The 26,488-nt window shown below is 38.3% G+C and overlaps 1 protein-coding gene and 1 pseudogene across 4 annotated transcripts in view; both read right to left on the minus strand.

Annotated features, from left to right (window-relative positions):
• LOC107668365 (pituitary tumor-transforming gene 1 protein-interacting protein-like) overlaps positions 1 to 1,744 on the minus strand; it is a 3,191-nt pseudogene extending 1,447 nt beyond the window's left edge.
• Positions 1,745 to 3,624: 1,880 nt separating this feature from the next.
• The window catches only part of LOC107668373 (unconventional myosin-X-like), an 80,770-nt gene continuing 57,906 nt past the window's right edge, over positions 3,625 to 26,488 (minus strand). For 3 of the 4 annotated variants that reach the window (XM_016460214.1, XM_016460216.1, XM_016460217.1), the window contains 20 exons: positions 23,543 to 23,649; positions 22,042 to 22,485; positions 21,887 to 21,920; positions 19,383 to 20,219; positions 16,388 to 16,511; positions 15,998 to 16,241; positions 15,723 to 15,818; positions 15,471 to 15,564; positions 15,302 to 15,357; positions 15,008 to 15,150; positions 13,743 to 13,937; positions 13,475 to 13,632; positions 11,520 to 11,643; positions 9,037 to 9,334; positions 8,364 to 8,571; positions 7,888 to 8,024; positions 7,576 to 7,696; positions 5,631 to 6,089; positions 5,268 to 5,459; positions 3,625 to 4,584 (listed from right to left, as the gene is read on the minus strand). In XM_016460214.1, the coding sequence (XP_016315700.1) occupies positions 4,480 to 4,584; positions 5,268 to 5,459; positions 5,631 to 6,089; positions 7,576 to 7,696; positions 7,888 to 8,024; positions 8,364 to 8,571; positions 9,037 to 9,334; positions 11,520 to 11,643; positions 13,475 to 13,632; positions 13,743 to 13,937; positions 15,008 to 15,150; positions 15,302 to 15,357; positions 15,471 to 15,564; positions 15,723 to 15,818; positions 15,998 to 16,241; positions 16,388 to 16,511; positions 19,383 to 20,219; positions 21,887 to 21,920; positions 22,042 to 22,485; positions 23,543 to 23,649 (4,176 nt within the window). In that variant the 3' untranslated portion in view covers positions 3,625 to 4,479. The remainder of the gene's footprint in view (positions 4,585 to 5,267; positions 5,460 to 5,630; positions 6,090 to 7,575; positions 7,697 to 7,887; positions 8,025 to 8,363; positions 8,572 to 9,036; positions 9,335 to 11,519; positions 11,644 to 13,474; positions 13,633 to 13,742; positions 13,938 to 15,007; positions 15,151 to 15,301; positions 15,358 to 15,470; positions 15,565 to 15,722; positions 15,819 to 15,997; positions 16,242 to 16,387; positions 16,512 to 19,382; positions 20,220 to 21,886; positions 21,921 to 22,041; positions 22,486 to 23,542; positions 23,650 to 26,488) is intronic. The other variant, XM_016460215.1, reaches the window with a different exon arrangement.

A 26,488-nucleotide genomic window follows, 5' to 3' on the forward strand; every position in this document is an offset into this window, starting at 1 on the left:
TATATATATATATATATATATCATTTGCATTGATAAAAATACATTATCAAGATAAATATGAACAAATTATTGGCTGATTGTAATATTGCAAACTTTAATTACACATGCTGGTTTTCATCTTACCCAATGTTTTCACATTTACAGCAGCAGAAGCAGCAGACAAATATGGCGATGATGATCACCCCCGCGGTCACAGAGATGGTAATGATGAGAGTCTGGAAATTCACTGTGATTCAAACAACACAGAACAGATGTGATCATTCCTGTACAATATTCACAGCTTGTTCTCGGACACAGGCAATAAATGTAGAAGGTTGAACTGGCCTTGACACATTTTACAAGAGTATAAATGTTATAAAGTGAAAATCAAGAATGTCATTAAGTTAAAGCTACCATAAACTATGCACTATGAATGTGACAGTCTTACTCCAGCACACTCCCCATCGTGCTTCTGAGAGCGGACACACACTGTGAGAGGGTAGAATGCTCTTCACTGGATAGTCAATGCATTTCTGGCTTGAGATGCACCACAAACACTGAAATAGAGATAAATAACACAAACACATATTAGACACATTTTTAGAACACATTTTATAATGTTTCACTAATTAAAGCTGTCTGTATAACAAACACAGGGTTTCGAAGTCTGATGACCACAATTGAATAACAAATTATATCTTACCGAAACAATCTTCAGACATTCTTCACAAGTGTGTTGGATTTTAACGTGCAGTCTGTGAATAGGGGCAAGTCTGACATCAGTGACAACCTATTTGAACTTTTTCTCTGTTAGACACTTCAAAGATTTTAAGACAAGTACATTTCTAAAATTGATTTTAATATTTGAATTCTGAACCATATATTCTCAGAAATCGGCATGGATGAACATAAAACATATTTTCGTATAGCAGTTATATTAAATATTATCCCTGACCTCTTAAAAGTCTTCTACTGAACACAATATTCATTTGTTTTCTAGCCTATCATGTGATTTCAACAAAAGTCTCTCTGCCTAATAAACAACCCGCAGGAAACTCTTTTGATAGTACATTCAAATGAGCAAATAAAATGCCAGTTTACCATGGTTACGACTAAAAGCATCAACATTTTGAAACACAACTTTAGTCATATTTTAAAAGGAATGTCAACAAGTAAAACAGTGCTCGTGGTCCAGAGTGTTAAAGCGATTTGCTTTACTTACCGAGTCATATCATCACAGCTAGAAGTCACTTCCAAGTATTGTCGATAAACAGTTATGCTTATACATGACTTCTTATAAAAACATTACGATTTCTAAGAAATCAGACGATATGCTGGACGATTAATTCAGTAAATGTCTGCTGGCCAGACAAACTGCAAAAACATTGGCTGCGTTTCAAAACCTTGAGAGCTGCCTACACAGACAGCATTTGGGCATCAAGAGCGACTTCTGAGTCTGAACCGAAATGAGCTGATGTCCAAAATGCGACCCAAGTAGAGAGTTCGACAAGTAAAGCCTAAGCCATTGTTTTACCATATCTACAGGGTTAAAACTCTTGTAAACACACAGCAGTATGGCTGAAACTTACTCGTTGCTGGACTTGTCGTCTGACCAAAAACTATTACAAAACTGAAGGCAAAGAAAACAAAAGACAGTAAAAAAGGCCGAGTTTGGATCATTATGGCAAACGCAGCGGGTCTGTGTTGATTTCAGGCCTGGCTGGTCATGTGTTTGCTGGAAGGACTGAACGACGGCTTTTTCAAGAACCTCCCAGTTTCGAGTTTAGAAATAGTGGTTTATGGTTAAGCAGGATTTAAAGCGCTGATTTAGTTGTTGTTTTTCTGACGAGCAATAATGTGGATTTATTAAAAGTAAATAACAGGCTACATTCAAATAAAACATGAGTTTGGAATACACCTGAACCGATCTGTAAACTTTTTTTAAATGGCTAATTTTTGTCAAACAAATATTTGTAATCTTTTAGGCTAAGTTTAATAACATGTTCTGCCTCTGAAAGAACTTTTTTTTAATATCAAGAAGCTTTCTTTTTATGCACTGATATTTATTTTTTTTTGCTGTAATTCATTCAGCTAAAAAGTATGTTGTGTGTAGGAGAGAGCATACAGGAAAGGCTGGGATTTATATTCGAGTAAAACATATAAAACATATGACTTCAGAATTTACTGCCCACATGTAGTGCTGTTGCTCATAAAGCACACCATAAAACAAATCTTTGACTGAACCTGTGCAGTTATCATATTTGAAGGGAATACACTTTGTGGACACATCTTGCCTTGCACTGGAGAATCGAAGACTCTTCAGGACCCTGAGTCCATCTCTAACACCCTGATATGATGCATGCTGATAATGGACCACTATGCCTTCATAGGGAAACTAAAATCCACAGCAATGCACCTTTTTGTTCATCTCTATATTATATATTCATCTTTATATATTTTGTAACAAAGTTGAACAAAAACAAAATCAAACAGTTAATCTCCAAAAATATTCTTATTACAAGGGAACTTAGATAAAATAAATGAATGCAAGTTGTAATTTATTATTTTATATCATATGCATGAGATTGTGGAAAAGCGAAGCACAAAGGAAAATATAAGTTCATTTGATAGCACTTAAATAATCCACACCAATCTGGAATTTAAATAATTTAAGCATTTTGTAAATCCAGTTACAAAAAAAAAAGCTGTTTTTGATTTTCATCCTCTACACAAGCTGGAATATTTTGATGCTAAACTAAATATGATGACGCAGATTGGCAGTGAACTGACCAGCAGCTCACCAGATTTATTAATGGAGCAATAACAGAACTTTGAATGAGGTTGTGGTACCACATAAATGTGACATCCTCCATTTATATTATCACTGTTACATCACTGATGTAGGGAGTCTGTACACGACATGCCATCAACTCAACATCACCATCCATACAATGACACTAACACTGAATAAATACCCAGCCCACCCATAATTATTCACCCTCTTTTTAGGTACACAAAGTCATCTTTCAGTTACAAGTATGCAGGCTTCCTTAAAAAACATTCTTAAGAAAAAAAGACAAGCATATTCCAAACATCTGTCTCAAAAAAGGTTTGACCTATAAACTGAAATGCATCAATTTATCTTGAAAGGAAGTATTTACAACTGACCTACTGTGTGAAATAGCACAGAGTCATAGCTTTTCTGCAAATATCAGTACAGCGGTATTCCACCAGTTTCCAGTCAGATCACGTTGCTATAACAAGTACAACACTGCACTGAAATGTTGAGCTATTGCTTATGTCTTTATACTGTACCTGAGCTTAACCCAGAAGAGGCCGTTCACACGACACATTTTTTCCATTGTTTTTCTGTGTAAACGTGCTAAATGGACATGTTTGACTGCTGTGTTTGTCCTGTGTCTTTTGTGGCGTCTTGCACAACACTGCATTCTAAAAATGTGCCACTTAAAAAAAACAAAAACATGTCTCTAGTTTTTTTTAATTAATTAATTATTTCAAACACAAAAACTTGTTCTGTGTGAATGGCCCCTAAGGACCAAATACTTCCGTCTGTTTTGTTTACTTGGAAATGCAGCACAGTGGAATCCAAAAATGCAAGACACGGGGTCTAGAGACATGTTTTAAAAAAAACTTTTAACTCGAGTGCCACATTTTTAGGACGCTGTGTCATTTACGAGACAAAAGACACGGCACGTCTAACGCATGTTTACATATACATAGAAATACACCAATGGAAAAGCAGTGCAGTGGACTGCAAAAACGCGCTCTGTGTGAATAGCCCCTCATGCACAATACATGAGAGAATGCATGGATGAAAATGGCAAGACAGGCAGAAAAACTTTTCCTCATTCTCTGAACCGAAGGAACAGTAACAGATAAACAGTAACACAGGAAGCCATCTAAATGGCACAAATCTGCACAGACCAGCCCTTGTGCGGAGTAAGGCAAATGGACAAGTTTTAACATGGCTGTTGAGGCCTTCGATGTGTGCAATCACCTCAGGCTATTAGTCTTTGAAAGCTCTCAACAAAACATTGTTTTGTGTGTAACATTTAAGACCGTGTTTTGATCTTTTCACTTCACAGAGTGTTCAAAACTGAAATTGGCCAAAATCAGAAAAGCAGAAAAGAGCATGTTGAAGCATTCAGGACTTTGAGGTATTGGCGATGAACATTTGCTGGTCAACTAGCATTGCATCACGTACTAACCAGGAACGAGTGATGATTGACAGGACAGTCTGTTAGTAGCCCCACCCACAGTGGAATCTCATTGGTCCAAAATTCTACTTCACATAACTGAATATTAAACTTCAATCATGATACGTTGTCAGAGTATCATTGTCTACACACATGCAGATTTTCTTATCACTGGTTCCTGTATCATCATCTTATATTCATCAATCCACATCCCTGCGGAGTTTATTTTTCCATCAGTGCGAAGGAAGTCTCTCTCGTCTTGACTGTGATTGGTCAGCACTCATCACCTGATCCAGTTGCTCCCAAAGCTGGCCACTGATCTGACACTGCATCGTTTCTTAACTATCATGTTGATGTAGGCTTTCATTATCTTGGTGATCTCTCCAACCTGAAACAAGCCACAGTTTATTCACAGTGAACAAAACTGAAGAAAGCAAACCAAGAAACACTTCTATTCAATTACATATTGATTATGGGATAGTTCACAACAAAAATTGAAAATTCTGTCATCATTTACTCACCCTCATGTCGTTCCAAAACGTATTCTCGAAAAACAAAACTTTGAAACTTCAAAAATGTGATGTAATTCTTATGAATGAAGTGTTAAACCAAGTACAAACATACAGCACATTAAACGTGGTAAACGGTGTGATACAAGAGAACAAACCATATTGGTTCTTGTGGAAGCTCAAACATGACGTGAGATCAAACCTCATTGTAGTATGCTTGAGTTTCCGTTTACCATATTTAATGTGCTCTATGTATATGCGTTGATCAAAGTTTCTATGTGAATAAAGGCCTAAATTAAATCTGATTTTAAGCAATCATGTCTCTTCAGAAGACTTGGATTAAACTGCTTGCTTCATACTGATTATGTTTTCAATGTCTTTATGAACTCTTTGAAATGTCAAAGTGTTGATGCATGAGTTTTCAATGGAGGGACAGAAATGTCTTTATTTCTTTTGAAGATTAACCAAAGTCTTATGGGTTTGGAACGACATCAGGGTGAGTAAATGATGACAGAATATTCATTTTTGGGTGAACAATCTGTTTAAAATGACATTTGATTACCTGAGGTGTCTCAAAGAACATGTCCCTCCCATCCACGGTGATCTTGTATGTGCTGGCGTGAGGAGCTCCAAAGAAGACAATGTGTTCATAGGGGAAAGTCTCCAGAGGTTTGGCCTCTCCTCGCTTATACACAGACACGTTCTCGGCACTCACGCTCAGCCAGAGATCATGAGGGAAACCACCTTCTTTACACTGCACGCAGAATCACAAGAAGTGTCAGATTAGCCAATCAAAAAAGTATCCAGATACTATCCTGGATTCAAAATGCATGTTAATGTAAATGTCAAGTGTAAAGTGGGGTCACAGAGACTTGACCATTTTTGACCATTTCAATTAATTGACCGTTTCATCCTCGGTTCTTACCTCCACATCAAACAGCGTTGATCCATACCCAGGCCACTCTTTAATGATGTTCATGTATTTGAGCATGGCTTGGTGCTGATCCAGTCCATGCAGCCGACTCCATTTTTCCATAATGTTGGCCCTGGTGGCTGAAGTCTCTTCCTTGATCCACATTTCCAGCATTTGTTCCTCCTGCATGCTGCGCTGCTTCTTCATGGTGCCTGTCTTCAGGCCCCGCCTCAGCGTGCCGTCCAGGAAGCTCGTTCTCCTCCTTTCCAGGGTTTGTCCTGATCCGGCTGCTCCTCCTACTTTAGTGAACTGAAGTATGCGGCTGCGCAAACGGCCGGTGGGGTAGACGCTGTCCAAGCTCCAGTTCACCCGAGACACATCCCCATACAGGTACTGCAGACGTAAAGCAGCCAGGTGCTGGAGGGTGTCCTCATGGGCAGGAAAGTGACCGCTTATTAAACATTCATGAGCCTGGAGAGATGAATAAGATAGAGACTCACTTCTGACTTCTGAAGTCTGAAAATGATAAGTTTTTTGTGTTTTTCATGTTCGCAGAGGCCAATTTTTGAAAAGAAAACAAAGCTACATAGTCTAAAATCAAAAACAAAGGTGCAGTAAATTGAACAGAACTGAATTACAGGGGTTACGGTTTAGCTAGTCATCACTGTTAGCTAGTTAGCATTGTTGCTGATAGATGCTGTATCCACACAATTCAAGTATCTTTCTCCAATGATGACCATTCAGAATCTGATTTTTGATCATGAAAAACACTACGGGTAGTGATTTGAACAGAATAAAGGCAAGAATTGAAAATAAAAATTCTAAATTTATAAAAATATAAATTCAACTTGCCAATGGATAGAGAATCTCAATTTCTGTTCCAGGGAACAGCTCTTTTATCCTAAGACGTGACTGATATCAGAAAATATCACCAAATGCAAAATATTCCATGCTCAGAATCAATGCTGTTGATACTAAAACTGAAACTAATAAAAATGAATCAGTAATTAAAACAAAGCTGAAATAAAATAAAATAAAATATATAATTATTGGAAACTAACTGAAATAAGTAAGTTTAAAGGTGGGGTAAGCGATTTTCCAAAAATGCTTTAGAAAACTGATTCGGGCCGACTAGCAAAACAAACTTGTATCCAATCAGCAGGAAGGGTGGTGTCTACTCATGATGTGGAGGAAAGAGCATTCATTGCACTGGACGGACATTAGCGAGCCGAGTGACAGAAAGATAGATATGGCGGATAAAACCCAAAAGAGGAAAACGTCTGCGGAACAAAAGAAGGCTTAAGGCAAGAAGTAGGACCCGTGTAAATATCGGATCAGCTTTCCAGCGCTGGAGAGAACTCAAGGAGCGGAAGGCCTGCGATCGGACGCCGAGGTTGCTTTGTTTCTTCTCGATAGGTGAGTAACACCGTGTCTGCGCCGCAACAGCTAAAGTCTTGTCTAGTACACTGGACACGACAAAGCGACCGTTGAAAATCATTTCAAATTTGTGTCAATACGTCATGATTAGAATGCAGCAGCAGTTTTCTGTCGGGGATTTGTCGTGTCTTGCCACGCCACATCCAGTGTTGACCATAGATATGTATATATATATCTATAGTGTAGACAGCATCACTGATTATAATGAGTTCCATAGTATTTTGTCGCGCCGCGCCACTCGCGTCCGGTGTAGACACGGTGTAACATTGGTTTTGCTTTGTTTCACAGAACTAATCGTTGCCTGGGTTGCGTACGTATGTGTGGGGCAGAGCTATCAAAATAGGGGCGAGACCCTTTTGGGGTAGGGGCGTGTTTGTTTTGGTGATTTCAAATGTCAACATTGGCTACCAGAAATCGCTTACCCCACCTTTAAGTTGCTAAAATAGTTTCTCCAGGTATTACACACCTCGATTGATTTGAACAGAATTAGAGGCAAGAAATGAAACTATAAATTACTGACCTGCTCAAACATGAAGACAAACTCCACTCCTTCCTTGGGCATGCTCTCCACATCCAAGAAACAATACAGTTTGAAGTACAGCTTCCATGGGCCATCTTCCTCCGCTTCACTTCCTGCCAGCCTGAGAAACAAGCACCACAGCAAACAATCATTTTTGAGTTTTTTCAGTGTTTTTAGAGGCTTTGGAGATTATATTAGAGCATTACTGCATTAATAACCAAGTGAAGATGACACATACATTTGGCAGCGTTTTGTAAGAACAGAGTTTATTTTCTGAGAGTGAATAGGTGCAGCTTTGTGGCGTAATTTTACCTCTCGAACTTGGCCAGCACATCGGCCACAATCACCCTGCTCTCAACGGCCCGGTCGATCAAGTTGTTATGCTCAAACAAAGCAAACATGTTCCTGCTGTCCTCCATAGCTAAGCCTCGGATCAGTTTCTCTACCACCTACACATGGAAAAGAAACAAAACACTTCTCCATCAGCGTATTACACCAAGGATTCCTGATTAAGAGGAAAATGATCTATATCTAGGCATCTGCAGTTTTCTGTTCTCTGTAAGGCACAGGTAGACTTTCATGTCCCCTATTGGCCAGAGCCAAAATCATTATTTGTTATATCATTGTTTGTTTTATAACGGCATGAAAAAGGATGATTTTTATTATTACATCTTATGGGTACAATTCTGTATAATCTAATTTCTGTTTATTCCCTTTAAACACTGGGTTCTTGTGTTATTATGTTTTTATGATATCGTTGCAGTACAGAGTCTGTCAGCATCCCTCACCTCTCCTGCAGTAGTGTGAGAGTTGATTGAAATCTTGCAGGAGCCTCCACCATGGCAGTAAACGGTGGTCGTCATCTCCCGTCTGTGCAAAAGGGCGATGATCTCCTCTTGCGAAGGCACAAACTCCCGCACTTTTGTCTTTTTCAGTGACTCGCCAATGAACACAGCGAACATCTCTATTTCTGTTCCAGGGAACAGCTCCTTTATCCTAAAAAGTCATTGATATCAGTAAATATTAATATGGCACCAAATGCAAAATATTCTGTGCTCAGAATCAGTGTTGATGTTGTTAACTAAAACTAAAACTAATAAAGAAAATCTGTAAAAAAATAAAGCTGAGATAAAATATAAATATTAAATTTTTAAATTTTTCAAATTTTTACAAAGAATTAATCTGTCAAAATAAGACCACCCAACACAAAGCCAGGATGGGCTATGTCATTGTTATACTTTTCAATGGATGCAGTGAATTTGATTATTTTGGCTGATGTACAAGGGCTTGGGCCAGGATGTTTTTCTAACCATTTCCTCTATTTTCTTCTCAAAGTGCACCACAATCCTTCATATTTATGTTATAAACCACTAAATTTTATAAAAAATAAAAAAAAAAGTCTATGAAAATGTATGATTTAACAGTGTGAAAGATGTCATATTCAAGGAGTAGTTACAACACCTTTTCAGGTGGAATCGGAGGTATCTGAGGATGCTGCGGCTAGGCAGGAAGATGCAACTCATGCAGGTGAGCAGATGCCAGTGTGCATGGTTGGCAGGGCTGTTGGGTTGAGGCACATGATTGGTTTGTTTGATCAGCTGACAATAGACTTCATCTCTGAGCGGCCGCAGATCTTGACATGTCTGTAAGATGCCTTGAATGATGGGCATTGGGTCTGGCACAGCTTCCATCTCCTGTAATGAGTTAAAGATCTTGACTGCCTCATCTTGCAGGCTAGTGTAGCCTTTCTCTTTTTGCACTGCAAGAAGTAGGACAGGAAAAGGAGACAGATGGAGAAAAGGACACAGACACAAAGGATTAAATCCATCATCCTACCAATCCAAATCCAGAGTTCAAATGATAAAACTGTGCATCACTGAGCAAATAAATCATCAGTGAACAATTCAACAATGGGGCCAAAATATGTGAACAGCAGAGCATGCTTTGGCTTGAATAATAAGGAGTGTCCAGAGTTAAATAAACATTAAGCTTTATTAACAGCATAAGTGGTCTGCTGTCAGTTAGCACAGAAAATGTTTTTGTTATTGAGTTTGTAAAAGGGTAGTTGACATGCAATGCAATTAGACGTTTTTCTAAATTCTTGGATAATATGACCTCCAATTAATTGAGTTTTGAGTATGGAATATGTGCACTTTTATTTAACAAATATAAAAATCAATTACAATTATTTTATTATTTGTAATTGTAATATTTTAAAATTAACAGGTCATGCTATAGGACTATTATTTGTATGTACACTGGGTACGGAAAGTATTCAGACCCCCTTAAATTTTTCACTCTTTGTTATATTGCAGCCATTTGCTAAAATCATTTAAGTTAATTTTTTTTCCTCATTAATGTACACACAGCACCCCATATTGACAGAAAAACACAGAATTGTTGACATTTTTGCAGATTTATTAAAAAAGAAAAACTGAAATATCACATGGTCCTAAGTATTCAGACCCTTTGCTGTGACACTCATATATTTAACTCAGGTGCTGTCCATTTCTTCTGATCATCCTTGAGATGGTTCTACACCTTCATTTGAGTCCAGCTGTGTTTGATTATACTGATTGGACTTGATTAGGAAAGCCACACACCTGTCTATATAAGACCTTACAGCTCACAGTGCATGTCAGAGCAAATAGCTGAATAAATAAGCTTTGTTAGGATAGGACAATATTTGGCAGAAATACAACTATTTGAATATCTGGAATCTAAGGGTGCAAAAAAATCAAAATATTGAGAAAATCGCCTTTAAATTTGTCCAAATGTAGTTCTTAGCAATGCATATTACTAATCAAAAATTAAGTTTTGATATATTTACGGTAGGAGATTTATAAAATATCTTCATGGAACATGATCTTTACTTAATATCCTAATGATTTTTGGCATAAAAGAAAAATCGATAATTTTGACCCATACAATGTATTTTTGGCTATTGCTACAAATATACCCCAGCGACTTAAGACTGGTTTTGTGGTCCAGGGTCACTGTGACGAGAGGGGCGGGGCCGAGAGCCGTGGGAACGGAGCGAGGTCGGTGGAGGAAACGCTAATGCGCGACAGCACGGAGGAGCTCCGGAAGGATAAAAGGAGGAGTGACAACAGTGTTGGATGAGAGAGGACCAGGCCTGGACTTTATTTTGTGTTTTGGTTCTGTTTGTGCGCGACAGTCGGGGCTGTCGCGCTGTTTTGTGTTTATTTTATTATTAAAGTTTTGTTTAAGTGTTCGCCGGTTCCCGCCTCCTTCTTCCCGAACTACAAACGTTGTTACAGTCACATATACTGTATATAATTTTAATAAGTATTTCAAATAACAACTGCACAGTTTTGCATGCTTTGAATCCATGCCACAACCTTGTATTAAAGCCAGAACATGATTATAAAAATAATGAATGAATGAATGAATGAATGATGTATTGTCTACAGTATTATTTTAATATTACTATTATAGTATTTATTAATATTGTGAATTAGCTTTTATTTTTACATGTTCAGTTTTCATTTGAATTTTAGTTAAGTTTAAGTAATTTTATTATCTGCTTTTATTATTTTACTAGTTTTTTTTATATTTCTATATTGCTTTAATGTATTTTTAGTTTTTAATCTAATATTTTTATTGTATTTTAATTTAGGTTTATTTAAATTACCAAAATTTCACATTTATTTACAATTATGCATTTGGAAGACACTTTTATCCAAAGTGACTTTGGATACTTTTGTATTCAAAGTAAACATTTTGTCAGTTCATTCTCTGGGCCTTGGCTTTGCTACCACCATGCTCAACTGTTTAATCTACAGGAATGTAGCTCAAACAATAACAGTTTTAACAATAACAGAACTGATTGTCTACAACCCAGGACATTTAATAAATAAAGATAGTTTAATTTCCCTGAAAACACAGGAATAGATCAAGATCAGTGTAAAGGAGAGACTCACAGCTGACATTGACCTCTCCGTACGGCAGAGGCAGCAGGGGCGAGTGCAGTGGGTGCTGTGTGTATCTCAGGATGGGGTTCCTCCAGTACATCTGCTCCACAGCCTCCACATTAAGAATGCTCTCCTGCACAACCATGAAAAGAACGATGGCATTTGTTTTTTTCTATATTCATTTAACATAGTGTACATCCACAGATCGCTGGAGGTGGAAACACAGCACACAAAGGGTTTGCTGTTTTTACCCTGCTTGATTAACTAGGTCAAAGGTGCTCAATTAATTCAAGTTTCAGAGCATAAATGATCAACTCAACATAATTAACCACCTCAGCTCTACTATCTCAACAGGTGGCCTTAAACTAGCTAGTAGTTCAGCTAACCAGATGACATGTAAATCTAGTTATCAGAATCTGGTTTTATCTGGATTTTCTTGCAAGATAAAGGTGCACTCAATGCTTTTCCCCACTCATTAAATGATGGGTTTACCACTTGTTTTGAAAAATTGGTTTACATTCATATAACTAAATAAAGCCATTTTTATTTTAACCATGTTGAGATCACATGACCAGTTTAATACTACTGACTTTATACAGATCCAGCGGTGACTGTATGTTTTTGCTCAGGATATACATTAATCATGGCGAATAGCATAGGCTACTGTTACAATGGCACTGGTAACTGAAAATGTATTTTAGGCATCACCGCCACTAGATGTCATTATGGCATCCAGCAGAACACAAACCGACATGACTGAGTGCTAGGGATGTAACGATTCACTCAACTCAGGATTCGATTCAATTCACGATTTTGATTTCACAATTCAATTCAATTCACAATTTTTTTTTTTTTGTTTACAAAATGAGATTTAAGACAAATTATAAATTAAATGTGTCCTTTTATTATTGCTTGGACAAAATGCTGCACGTTTCTTTGTGAAATTGAAATATAACACTATAATAATATACTAATAGCACTTGCATATTATTGCTCTTTTGTTGGTTTTGATTGCTTCTATTGTCCTCATTTGTAAGTCGCTTTGGATAAAAGCTTCTGCTAAATTACTAAATTTAAATATAATGTAAATGTAAATAACAAAACTAAATTGAAATTTTAAAACAAGCCCCAAATCAAATAAATAAGTAACACAAATGAAATAAATCTCTTAATATAAACAAAATAAGGCTTTGTCTGTGCTCTTTCCTTTTAAAATTAGAGGCAACCACTGCATTTTAATCATGATCCAAAAAAAGATGCTGCATAGATGCAACATGAGCAGTTTTTAATCTAAATTGGATTGTATAATTTCGAAATTTGAAGCAAAAACAGAATGGTTTGACTATACATAAAAATATAGAAACAGCAGAGCTGAATGAGACGCAGATTCACTCTCTGCCAGCAGGTGGCGCTTAAAGCGTTTCCTTGGTTTCCGCTGTAAACATAGCAGGGCTGCACTTATGAACTTTAATATGCATTATACAGAAGCAAGATGAAAAGAAAAAAATACCATCTAAACTTTTCTAAAGACAGTAAGTTCCCCTCAGACATGCATTCATATAAACTCCTACCCCTAAAATAATCGCGATTTGTTTAGCATCTCAACCGATTTGAATCGTCATATTTTAATCGATTTTCAACCGACTCGCGGTTAATCGTTACATCCCTACTGAGTGCATCTTTACGATTCAAAATGACTCAAATCTATTGAATAGATGTAGAACAGAAGCACACAGAAATAATCAAACAAATACAGAAATGAGAAAAAAATAGGAGAAAACAGTGAACAGCACACAGAGCACTCATCCGTGTACCTCACTTAACGCTACAGTTTTTGACCCTGAGGGACTGTCGGGGTTCGTGAGGTATCGGCTTCCACAACTGAAACATGATTGTTAATCAGATGAAAAACCTTATTCCACATGGAATCATGAATTCAATTAGATATTTTAGAGTAAATGTACCTTGATATCTCGGATGAGTTGCTGGGTAGGCGTTTCTATGGGAACCTTGTTGTCAATGGCCACCTGAATGGCTGAAGCCCATCTCATGGCTTCGTTCAGTAGTTTGGTGTAGAGACGGTAAGAATGCTTCCTCCCATGGACTATTATGTTCCAGTAACCTGTGGTGAATGGAAGTATTGGAAACGGTGCAAAGAACATTTGAAGAAATCTCTCTAGATCTCGTTTTCACACTTAACAATGTGTTCTGCATAAAAATGTGTGAACTCACCTGTCTCCTTGTAAACTTTCTCATCAGGCTGAACAACCGAGCAAAGGCTGTTGAGCACCAGTGTTCCCAGTTTAGAGGCGCTGCGCTCTGATGATTTATAATAATCCAGTGAGTTATTGGTCAGAACAAACCAGCGTTTCTTGAACTTGAGAGATGTGCTCTTCCCACTGGACTTCATCTCTTTATGCAGCCAACCTGATAAAAACATTGAAAGAGGAAAAAAAATTACAATCAAGAGAGTATGAGATGACTTTGCCGGTGTGTATTTTAGTGACCATAAAATTAAAAGAATTAAGATTTAAATAATAGTTACAAATTAGTTCATCACAAAAGGGATGCTAACAGGGTCCTAGAAATTAATATTATTAGGTATTTTAATAATATAACAACTAAAATCTACAGACAATGCAATTTAAACATATGCATATATATATATATATATATATATATATGTGTGTGTGTGTGTGTGTGTGTGTGTGTGTGTGTGTGTGTGTGTGTGTGTGTGTGTGTGTGTGTGTGTGTGTGTGTGTGTGTGTGTGTGTGTGTGTGTGTGTGTGTGTGTGTGTGTGTGTGTGTGTGTGTGTGTGTGTGTGTGTGTGTGTGTGTGTGTGTGTGTGTGTGTGTGTGTGTGTGTGTGTGTGTGTGTGTGTGTGTGTGTGTGTGTGTGTGTGTGTGTGTGTGTGTGTGTGTGTGTGTGTGTGTGTGTGTGTGTGTGTGTGTGTGTGTCATATACATGCATATTTGCTAATATACCAAAGAGGAACAGCAAAAGTTGGCATCAGTGATTCATTGATTAAAGAATGTTTTTACACAAATGTACAGTACAATCAAACATTTGGGGTTGGTACGATTTTTGTTTTTGAAAGCTGCATTTATTTGACCAAAAATACAGTAAAAACAGTAATATTGTGAAATATTTTATAATATTTATAAAATAATAACTGTGATGGCAAATTTGAATTTTCAGCAGCCATTACTCCACATGATCCTTCCTTTTTTGTTTAGAAATCTTTCATAAAACGTTAAAAAGAACAGCATTTATTTGCAATAGAAATCTTTTGTAACATTTTAAACATCTTTCCTGTCACCTTTGATCAATTTAATGCATCCTTGCTGAATAAAAATATTTATTTTAAAAAACCGCAGTGGTGTATGAAGGACACAAATGGCACCCATTTTTATACAATGATTCGTCATGACCTCAGTGATGTTGCAAGTACAGTGCTGGTAAATCTCTGTATCCTGTACAGACCGGTCTGACTCACCTCTCACTATGAACTCCTGGCCGTCTATTCTTGAGTCTCCTTTAGGCTTCTGCAGAAGGCCGATCCAGTGATGCATTTCCTCTGGCGTGTCAGTGTTGCAATGAATCACACGATTAGCAGTGATTATAACAAATGAGTTTGGCCTGAGGAAAATAAATCTTATGAGTACAGCACTGTACGACCATTATATCATGAATACTTAAAAAAAAAATTATACATTAAATTTCAAATTAATAAATTAAACGCATACAGTGTTATAATGTTAAGCTCAACACTCATGATATCATACATTACCTGTCCGGACTGTCAGAGGCACATACAGAGTCGATAAGCCCAACATCCAGTGTTCCCTGAGGATGAAACATCATGTAAAAATAAAATGTACATGTCACTTTTACAACACTTAAAGGTGTTGAAAGTGATTTCAGATGTTTGCTAACTTGTGCAAGAGTTGAACACTCACGACTGCGTTCTTGGGGTTGGCCTGTTCATGCTGCATCTGCAGAAGCTGTTCTGGAGTGGCACTGTGGACATGGTTCAGCACATTGAACCAGCCACTGCAACACAAGCATGACAGGTATTAGTCAATATGACATGAGTTGCGTTATATTACACCACTAGGGGGCACAACAGATGAATATGAAATTTACACACAATGAATAAACTCTATTGATCAGGCACATTGGAATAAAATAAATACACATTTTAAATGTACCTAGCATCCTCAGGAGATTCTGCATAGATCTGGTAAGTCCTGTCCTCGGTCACAATATTCAGTGCATTCTCCTTCTCATGGTTGTCTAAAATCTCCCTATGGGAAACACCACAGATCATTAAAACTTAGAAATGCAACAGTAAGAATGGAAACAGCTCCAACTGGACTCCATCAATTGGTGTTTTGCTTGTAAACATGAGGCAGACAGCCAGTTGCAGCAGCAGCTATGTATTGTCATTTACAATGAAACCAACATCTGGGCACTGAGTTCTTACTTGGTAGCTCGAATGTCAATGGTTCCCTTCAGTTTCTCCTCACTGTCGTTCTCAAAATACATGAGTTTAGAGTCTCGAAGGACGAACCAGCGCATCTTCCAGTTTCTGCGGGACAGAGTGGACATTCCTCCACCTTTCTTGTACAGCCAGCCTGACTTGAGAGAATCCTGCTTTGCCCTGAACCACATGAAAGTCTCGTCTTTCAAAACACACCACCGCCTGCGCCACGGGATCATCAGCCCACCTTAAAGAAGAAAGATAAGAAACGGTGCAATGAAATATGAATCTTTTACCTCATTCTATCCATTGATATGTTCAGTTTGAGCAATATCATCCAGTGATATAGGAATAAACTAAACAATAAGGAAGTAAATGGTAGGAAACACTCACTTTTCATATACAGGTAGCTGTGGAAATAAGGAGGTCCACTTCCATTTAGCAAATGCACTCTACCATTGGACACCTCCTCGTCTGTATCCACATATCCATCATTCTCATCATTGCTGTCAATGAACTGTGGGGAGAAAAGGACTGTGAATGTCAATAAAAGGCTTTTGAATGTACTATACTACTGTTCATTCACTGTTTGTAGTCCTTTTTTTTTAAAAAGAAATGAATACTTTTATTCAGCAAGGATTAATTAAATTGATAAAAAGTGCAGTAAAGACTTCTACATTGGTACAAAATATTTCTGTCAAATAAATGCTGTTCTTTTCAACTTTCTATTCATCAAAGAATCCTAAACAATTTCCACAAAAATATTAAACAGCACAAATGTTTTTAACGTTGATAATGTTAAAAACAGTTGAGCTGCTTAATATTTTTGTGGAAACCATGTTTAAGCAGCAAATCAGCATATTAGAATGATTTCTGAAGGATCATAAACTTTCCAAAAACAGTTATTTTAAATAGTAATAATATTTCCCAATATTACTGTTAGTACTGTATATTTGCTCAAATAAATGCAGCCTTGGTGAGCATAAGAGACTTCTTTTAAAACATTTTAAAAATCTTACTGACCCCAAACTTTTGAATGCCAGTGTATGTTTTTACTAAAACAGCTCTTCTTTACACTGTAACCGTACACTCTGGAGCATTTTGTGTTTGCTGCGGTAGGACATCTGTATTTCACTGTCTAATCCTACTAGTTAATACAAACAAAAAGAGCATGACATCAGCAAATGTCAAGTTTCACATTACACCCAAACATAACCCGAATCAGGTCTCTTGAGTTCAAATATTCTCCAAGAGTCAACAATCAAGCTGCTGCAGGATTGTGTTTGGAGCAGGTGTGACAAGCATTGGCTAATCGCTGCACAGTCTGGGAATACCCCTAGGGACAAAGACTCAATATATATCAAATCATATTCACCTGATCCCCCCTCATGCTGCTTTAGCAAATAAAACATAAGTAGCTACAAGAAATCCAAAGCAATAAAGCATTTGAAGGTGCATTCATTACGGTATTATGCCAAGTTTAAAGGTCTTGAAAGAATTAGGACAAAGTGCTGAGTGTTTTTGTTTTGCTTCAGGCAATACCGGATCTCACTACCCTGACACTGAACTGTATAAATGTGATGAAATGCATATTCCTTTCATGCCAAATGCCTTATGAGGCGTTCACACTTTGCAGTGACAAAGCAGCTGGAAGTCACTCATTTTAAGTGAAAGGCGATGTGAGTGACAGTGACCGTTGGAGATGCCACAAAGATTAGCAGACCTCAACTTTATGCAAATCCTTAGTGACTACTAATGGACGTACAGACAGTGAAACTCACATGATCTACCAGCTGATACAGCAATTGTGTAGAAACACTACAAGCAACAACGGACAGGTTTGTAGGTCAACTAGTTACCCATATTTGTTAAGATCAATATTTTTGAGCAGCAGTCCCTCAAAGGACATGAATTAATAAATGCAACTTTTCCAAGAGCGTTGTGATGTGCTGACTGTCCACTGTTGAGTGGACAGTCAGCACATCACTGAGATGAACATGCTGAGATGTTGTCTTTAAAATCTGCTGCTACGGTAATCCAAGCAGTGGCAGGGCTCGCAAAATCACTAGCCCGACATCCCGGGGCTATTGTGTTTTCCAGTCAGGCTACCAAAATGCATCACCACCCTATCATAAATACAGGGTTCCCGCGAGTCCTTACAAAGTCTTCAGTTTAGTTGTATAAAACTTAAGGCCATAAAGGTCTTAAATACCTTAAATAGTATAAGAAAAGTCTTTATTATAATTTCAAGAGGTCTTAAATTTAAGGAGGGAAAGACAAGAATTGCTATACGGATTAATATGGCGACTGAACTTCAAAAGGCTGATTTCATTGAATAGGCCTAAATATTATAGGCTGTCTTCAGAAAAGTTTTGATGGCATTTTCATTTAATTTTTCCTGTAACGCCTGATAAAGTAGCGTTTATGAGTGCAGCGCTACTTTGTGTACCACCGTAACCGAGGAAACCGCAGTATTTCTGCCGCTCCAAATTAATTACAATTAATTTGCATTTTCAATCAGCCCGTCTGCTGTTTTGTGGGCATAGTTAAATTAATTTCAGGCTACCAAAATCTTAAGAGTGCCTGCCCGAAGGGCTACCAGGCATTTTGAAATTTTGAGAGCCCTGAGTGGGACTGCAACAAAGTGGAAAACTCAAAATCAAATTTCAAGACAATTTCTTGACCAACTGTGAGCAATGATTCAGTTGTTATGCATAATACATACACTGTAAAAAAAAAAAAGTTTTAATGCACGTTTTACAGAGAAAATGCTAAAAGTAAAAAAGCTAAAGTAAAAGACTGTTAATTAACTGTAAGTTACCTTGACATATATGGTAAAAAACATAAATGGTTTAGCATTATACATTATATGTAATTTTACTGCATTTTTTCCCAAATAAAATGTATAAATACCATATAATTTATGATGAGAAACCGTAAAAGGACATGCCCAGAAGTCCCTGTGTGACCTCACATATGATTATATTTTATATAATTAATTATTTTAGTATCATGTGTTACCCTGATGGTGTTTTGTGTGTGTGTGTTTTGTCTATTGCATATAAAATATACAATTCCATCTCATGCCATCACATTTCTGGCAATCAAGGCTGCCATTTCTTTTTTACCATAAATACAGCCATTTTTTTTACAGTAGGTTTCCATTTTATGGATAAAAAAAAAAAATTAGATGGGAGGGGAAAAATACGTTTCAATGCTTTTGCTCACAAACCTTTGCATTCTCTTGCAAAACTATTGCATTCACCTGAAACTTCGCATTCGTTCACAAAAGCACTTTAAATATAGTTCTGAAATATACTTATATATAGTGAAATATAGTCGCTCTCAGTGTGAATGCACTGTCAAAGTGTGAAAAGAGTGAACTCACCGAGTCTGAACTTCCTCTAAAAGAGTCTGTGCTGTTGTAGGTACAGGAAGATCTATGTAGCACTTCCTCATCAGTGAGGTGTCCGTCATTAGTACTTCCTGCGTCCCCACAACTCCCCAGCGCCTCCTCAAACTCCTCTTGGTCATAGTCCGACTCTGTGTCAGGCAGAATACTGAAGCTGGTTTCCTCCACTGGCAGTACAATCTCTGTTATCGTCTTCCTGGCGTTTTTATACACCACTCCATAATCTCCTGTGGCTGATGGCAGTGAAGGTGGAGGAGGGGGTGGAGCTGTAGTTGGAGGGGGGGGAATGTCTGAAAGTCTGTTTTGTTTGATGGAGGAATTGGATTTTGGCCTCTCCATCCGTGCAGGTGAGGACGTGGCCACCAGACCTTCAGCAAAGGCGAGCGATGGAGGCGGAAGACTGGAGAGAAACTCTTTGTCCATGGGCACGGCAGCTGGGAGAGGAAAGTCGTGGAGTGGGATACACTCGTCGTCCGCGTGGAAGCCTTCATCCACCTCCTCCTCGGCCAGAGGTGCGGTGGTCTCTGACGGGTCATGAAGGTTCTCCTCGCTGGAGAGTGACTGCTCCAATCCTCCAAAGTCCAGCATCTCCAGGAACTCAGTAGCCACACGTGAAGCCTCTTTCTCCAGGCGGTAGATCTCGGCGTCCCTCTTCTGCCGTACTTCGTCTCTGGAGCTGCCGTTCAGCAAGGACACCCCTTCGTCTCTCTGTCTCTGCAGCCGTTCAATCTCTCGCTCCAGCCGCAGGATCTCCTCCATCTGACGACTCTCCTCTTCAGACGAGTACTGGCACAGGCTGTGGGACACGTCCTTCTGGAATATAGGGGAGAGATAGTGAGGATGCACATCAATAATACACAGTTCATTCTGTCAATTCAGAATTTTTAACATTCCAATCAAAAAGCACAATGCTTTGCCATGGAATATCTATGGATATTCCATGGTATTCTCTTTGGTTTTGGCACGTAAACATCGTGGTACATGAATATGGTAATCATTCAGGTTTAATCATTCATATTTGTTAATAAGAGTGTTCATTATAAACTATAAAAATATTTAATATAAATTCATTAATTTTTTTTTAATATATCTAGCTATTCAGTCCATTAAGAAACAATCAACAAATAAGGTTAGATTAAAATGGGAGAAAGAATCCGGTCTAAGCATCTCAGGGGAAGACTGGCTGAATATCTGTTCTGTACAGGCTACTTCTACCAGCTCGGGTATGTGGAGAGAATTCTGCTGTGAAATATTATTAGATACTTTACAACCCCCAAGTTAAAATCTATTAAGATTGGCGAGAATGGAAGTGGTCTGTGTTGGAGGAAATGTGGGGAACATTTGGAAGATCATTTTCATGTATTCTGGAGCTGCCCAGCCATTCAGTCATATTGGCAGGAGATAATACAAGTAATACATATAATTTTCGGTGAGGGAATTGATTGTTCTTTTTCTACAATTTATCTGGGCAATTTAGCAGCTTATTTGATGAAGAAAGATAAATACCTTTTAAAGATATTATTAGCAGCCAGTAAGAAAGCTGTAACAAGAAAGTGGCTACAATTAGAACCTCCAACAAAGACTGAATGGCTGGACATTGTGAACAGTGTCCAAAACATGGGGAGGATGACGTTCGCATTAAACTTAAGGATGGATAAGTACTTACAGTATTGGGAAAAATGGATTGTGTTTATGATTCTTTGACACGGCTATTGTCTGCTGTATCATCTGAGATATACTTCCATCAATATGTTTATGTAAGAATGTATAGGTGACCAAATGACTGTTCTGTTGTTTAGATGTGATTGTATGTTTTTTTTTCTAAAAGATAAAAAATAAAAAGAAAGTTACAAAAAAAATAAAATAATTTTAAAGTATTTTTTATGAATTCTTAATTTCAGTTATTTATTATTAATTCATAAATGGATACATGTATGTATAATAGTAATATATATCATGTATAAATTACATTTAAAAATGAATAAATGTAAATGTAAATAAAAGTATTACGTTTTTGGGGAGTTGCACCACATGACATTTTACAACCTGAACTAACCTCACCATATCCTAAAAAGACCACATTATCCAAATTCTGAGAGGCTTACTGACACCGACGTCTCTATGATATCAAATATCTTTTTTTTTTCTCTGCATGTGTCTACATTTCCACACCATATAATAAGTTATTAAATAATATACTGTAATATAATATAATATAATAATTGGTTTTAATAATATAAATATTCAGTGAAGCAGTTTTTCTAAACTACTTTTACAGACTCATTAGGCTTTTCAAGAGGCTTTATAGCCCATATAGCTCAGTACCATGGCATTACGATTGTACTTACCAATGCACTATGACTATTATACTATGACCTTTTGTAAGTGAAGACAGAAATTAGGACAATACAAGAGATATATCATTTCCAGATTTAAAATCTCTCAGGAATATAAAATCAAATGTCCAATAGAAATAATACCTTGTGGTTGTGATGATTTTTCTCCACTAGACTCCTAATATGAGGCAAAACAGGAAGGAATCCTTTTAGACAGGGATTAAGCACAGTCCAGCAGCCAACACAGATTTTGGATGACCTAAATTAAAACTCAAACATTTGCCCGGATTGTGTTTTACCTGCTGTGCCCTGCCTCTCTATGCTCCAGTATCTGTTTGTTCTTCAGCTCTTCCTGCCTCCTGTTCGACTCTTCCTCTTCCTGCTGTATCCGCAAAGCCTCCTCTTCCTCCTCTTTCCTTCTCCGTTCCTCTTCTTGAAGCCTCTGTCTCTCCTCCTCTTCCCTCTTTCTTTCTTCCTCTTGTCTTAGTGTCTCTTCTTCAAGCCTCCTCAGCTCCTCTTGTCGTCTCCTCTCTTTTTCCACTCTTCTGATTCTCTCCTTCTCTTCTCTACTCCGTTTTTCCTCCAAGAGCTGCCGGTAGAGTTGTCGAGCGATCTGTCCGCGGATGTGTTTCTGGAGGACCACGGCAGCAGAGCGGAAACGCAGGAAAGCTTGTCTCCAGAAGTGAGCGCGGTAGTTCTTTTGGATAGTGATGGTGCTGGTCCGGACTTTTTTATAGTTTTTTCTGAGAGGGAGAGTTACAACATTAGAGAGCGAGCCCTTGAGGCTTTTCAATAATGATTCTTTGACAGGGATATTACAGTAATTGTGAGTACATTACAGCAATTACTCAATAAACAACTCTGTCATTAACACATCAGTAGCTCATTTAAAAAGCAATCAGTGTGACAAATATGAAATAGAGTCAATAATATAAAATACTCTGGCTAGTTGGTGTCTGTGATAATAAAAGACATTTGATCTGAGTGAGCAGCTGTGCCACAATTCTCATACATTTATACCAGGCCACTTAAATTAGAACATTTCACATCTGACCTGTAATGTTGGACAGAAAGAGTCTGTATGTATGTGAATTTGTGGATGGAAAAAACGTTTGTCGTTTTTGATTTACAGTGGTATCAAAGCAACCTGCTGAAAACATCATAAACTGGTTTGCTGGTCTTATCTAGTTTAAGCTGGTCTCCAAGCCTTTCCCAGATGATCTTTAGTTGGTCAGCCAGATGTTCTCACAGCCTGATTAGTAGACAATTTCACAAAACCCCTTAAAAACCAGCAAAACTCAAACTAAACCAGCACAGTTTAAGCAATTTTCTTCTAACAGTGTAGCTAGTTTAAAAAAACTTCTGAAACTCAAAGTTACATGTAAACCAACATAAAACCCCTGATTATGCCAAGATCCCTCAAAACTGGCAAAAAAAATCCCTGATTTATAAAAAAAACAGCATGTAAATGAATTCAGCTTGTGCATGTAGTGCAAAATATTCAGTATTTGCAGTGAAAAGACTCTTTATGACTTTTCATTGTGTATCCCTCATTTGTTTCCCTGCACTTTCATAATGAATCTAATCCACTTTGCATTGCTCTCAATTCACTGCTTCACGCAGCCCTGGTAAATCATTCTGTGATGCAAACTTCCATCTCATTCACATGCTCGATTAAGGCAATCCATCCACTCAACTCAATAAAAAGCAACTAAAGTCACAACGACAGTCTTTGGTAACTCACCCAACCCAATTCAACAGAGCGTGTTTACACACAAACACACACAAATCTGCACTAACCTTGCCACATAACTTAGTATGTGGGCCCGGATCACCATACCAGCCGCTGTGCGCACCTCCTCTCTTTGCTTCTCCAGCCTCTGCTCCAAAGCTTCTTTCAGGAACACCTGCAAGGCACCAAAAAAGAAAGACAAGGAGAGAGAGAGGGAAGAGGGTAGGTTTAGGTAAACTGATGGGTAACTCTCTCCAGGCGGTGAGAAGAGCACGACTCCAGTATTCTCAGCAGGCTACAGGCTACAGGGAGCTGAACTGTGGAGCTCTGCCATTGTGCTGAAACCACAGCGCTCTGATTTTCTGTTACTGCTGCTTCTCGGGCTATTCCAGACAGACTGACGTGCATGGACAGAGAGAGAGAGAGAGAGAGAGAGAGAGAGAGAGAGAGGGAGGGGGAAAGAGCGGCTCTCGGCCAAAGAGCAGGCCACACCCTCACTCTCTTTCTGTCTCAGAGACAGGAGACATGAAGGCTTAACCCTTTACTCACTGACGCTGACTCATTGAAAAGAAACCTCAAACCTAAATGTAAAATAACATTTATACTAAACAGCACTGGACATGTAAAGCTGTAGTTTGACACTAATTTAACTAGTTTTACACATAATTAATGTAAACTAATTTAACAAGAGTTCACCCAAAAATTCTGTCATCATTTACTCACCCTAATGTTGTTCTAAACCTGTTTGAGTTTCTTTCTTCTGCTAAACACAAAATATGATTTTGATTTACCCAAAGAATGTGGGTAACCAAACACTTGACGGAAGCCATTGACTTGGAAGTCATTCCACGGAAGTCAATATCTACTGTGATCGGTTTTACCCCCATTCCTCAAAATAACTTCTTTTGTGTTCAACAGAAGAAAGAAACTCAAAGAGATTTGGAAGAGCATGAGGGTGAGTAAATGATGACAGAATTTTCATTTTTTGGGTGAACTATCCCTTTAAGGAATAACTTGTCTTTTACTACAATGGTATCATTCACATGTGATAAAGTCAGAACGTCAGAACTTCTCAACTAGTGTGGTTTTCAAGTGGAGATGGTTCATACGGGTTAAGCTAGTAAAGAAGACTGGTGGGAACACCAGGAGAGCAGCATCCAATATAAATTGTGTACTATAATGTACATTCTGTACAGTCTGTATGTGGTGGCATTACCAGAATCAGGTCCTTTCAATTAATATCAACCCATACACATAGCATCATGTCTGGCCTCCCACAGATCTTGTTGTGAGATTTCCTGGAACCGACGACCCAGATGTTCCTGTAATCAACGTCGCACAGCTGCAGACACACACAGAGGAGGACGTTTCCTCGTCCACATCCTTCCCCCATCCCACGCAAAAAACCCTGAGCCCCGATCTAGGGATCACACTTCCTCAACACACAATCAGCATGGATATAATTACACACAGGTTGTTTTGTTTCGAGCAAGGGAACACAATCCCAGACCCCTTTCTCGATCTGACACCCATCCTCTCACCTCCACCTCAAATCTGACACTCACAAAAACACCACGAACAAAAGCCAGCACCACCAATCATTCTCTATGGATCACAATCACGCACTCCTGAATAAAATCATACAAGAAAACAGTCCTTGAGCCATGATAACAACCATAGCGGATCCCTGAACACATACAGCAATGATGGACACAATCATAGGTCACTGTCTGGAGCTTTGACTCCCAAACTAGATTCCACCAAGACTTGCTGGAATACATTAAACTGTTTTACACAAGAGACTGTATTTATACAGAAACATGAAATGCATGTGTGGAACATATGTGTAAACACTGATCAAACAACCTCCATACAGCACTGCCTGATGTCTGCTGCTAATAACACTTCATGTGGCCCTACAATGACACTGGTCCAGAATCCTGACTCTGACTGTGGGTTTTCTGTAGATTCCTAACTGAAAAAGACAAAAAGGACACAACCACCCATTCCCAACAGAACACAAGTTGGATCTTCAATATGGTTGTTTTATTTAAATACAAGTGCCAGATTTTTAATGTGTCTACCAATGTTGGCCCATGCTGGTTTAAGCTGGTCTGGTGCAAGTCTTACTGGTGAACCAGCATAGCCAAGCTTTTCCTCAACAAAACTTACAGGGATGATGATATTTTGAAGAATGTTGGTAACCAAACAGTTAAAGAGGTCATATGATCCGATTAAAATTTTTCCTTTCTCTTTGGAGTGTTACAAGCTCTTGGTGCATAAAGAAGATCTGTAAAGTTGCAAAGACTAAAGTCTCAAATCCAAAGAGATATTCTTTATAAAAGTTAAGAGTCAACCACGTCTACCTAAAACGGCTCGTTCTAACACGCCCCCCCACATGTCTACGTCACGATGTGGGAAGATTTGCATAACACCGCCCAAATGTTCACGCAAAGAAAGAAGGCGTAACTTTGATTCTCACTGTAGTATTGTTGTTGCCGTGTGTTTTGTTGTAAAAGCGAAACTACTTTGTTTGGCCTTTTAAAAGAGGATGATATCCGCTTCGTCATGCCTGGAGCTGATCCGTGCTGGTCGCTGAGGAAATACATCAACTTCGCGCTGTGGATCGCCGGATCGGCTTTCACCGTGGACGAAGCGGAGTCCAGCCCGGGGTCGTCAAATGTGGTTGCCGCAAGCCCGCCGGCTCTTTTGGAAGGACACGACTAGAAATCAGTTATCAGTTAATTTGTATTTACAACACTATTCCAGAACAGTTCAACCCAAATATTCAGATGTGTGCAGCGCATTTTATTGAGGACTGTTTCCTGATCCTGGGAGAGTAGACAACAATGCCGGCTGTTCTGACTCACAGACTGTAAGTACGTTTGAATTTAAAGGTTTTGCCACTGATGATTCAAACGCGAGTTTTGAACAGTGTAGAGTAGCGCTTGTTGTTTGTCATTTCTCCGATCACAAATGCAGACATGGTTTTATGTTTACGCGGCGCGATGCAA

This window comes from Sinocyclocheilus anshuiensis, unplaced genomic scaffold (assembly GCF_001515605.1).
Source record: "Sinocyclocheilus anshuiensis isolate Anshui unplaced genomic scaffold, SAMN03320099.WGS_v1.1 scaffold1237, whole genome shotgun sequence".
NCBI lineage: Eukaryota > Metazoa > Chordata > Actinopteri > Cypriniformes > Cyprinidae > Sinocyclocheilus > Sinocyclocheilus anshuiensis.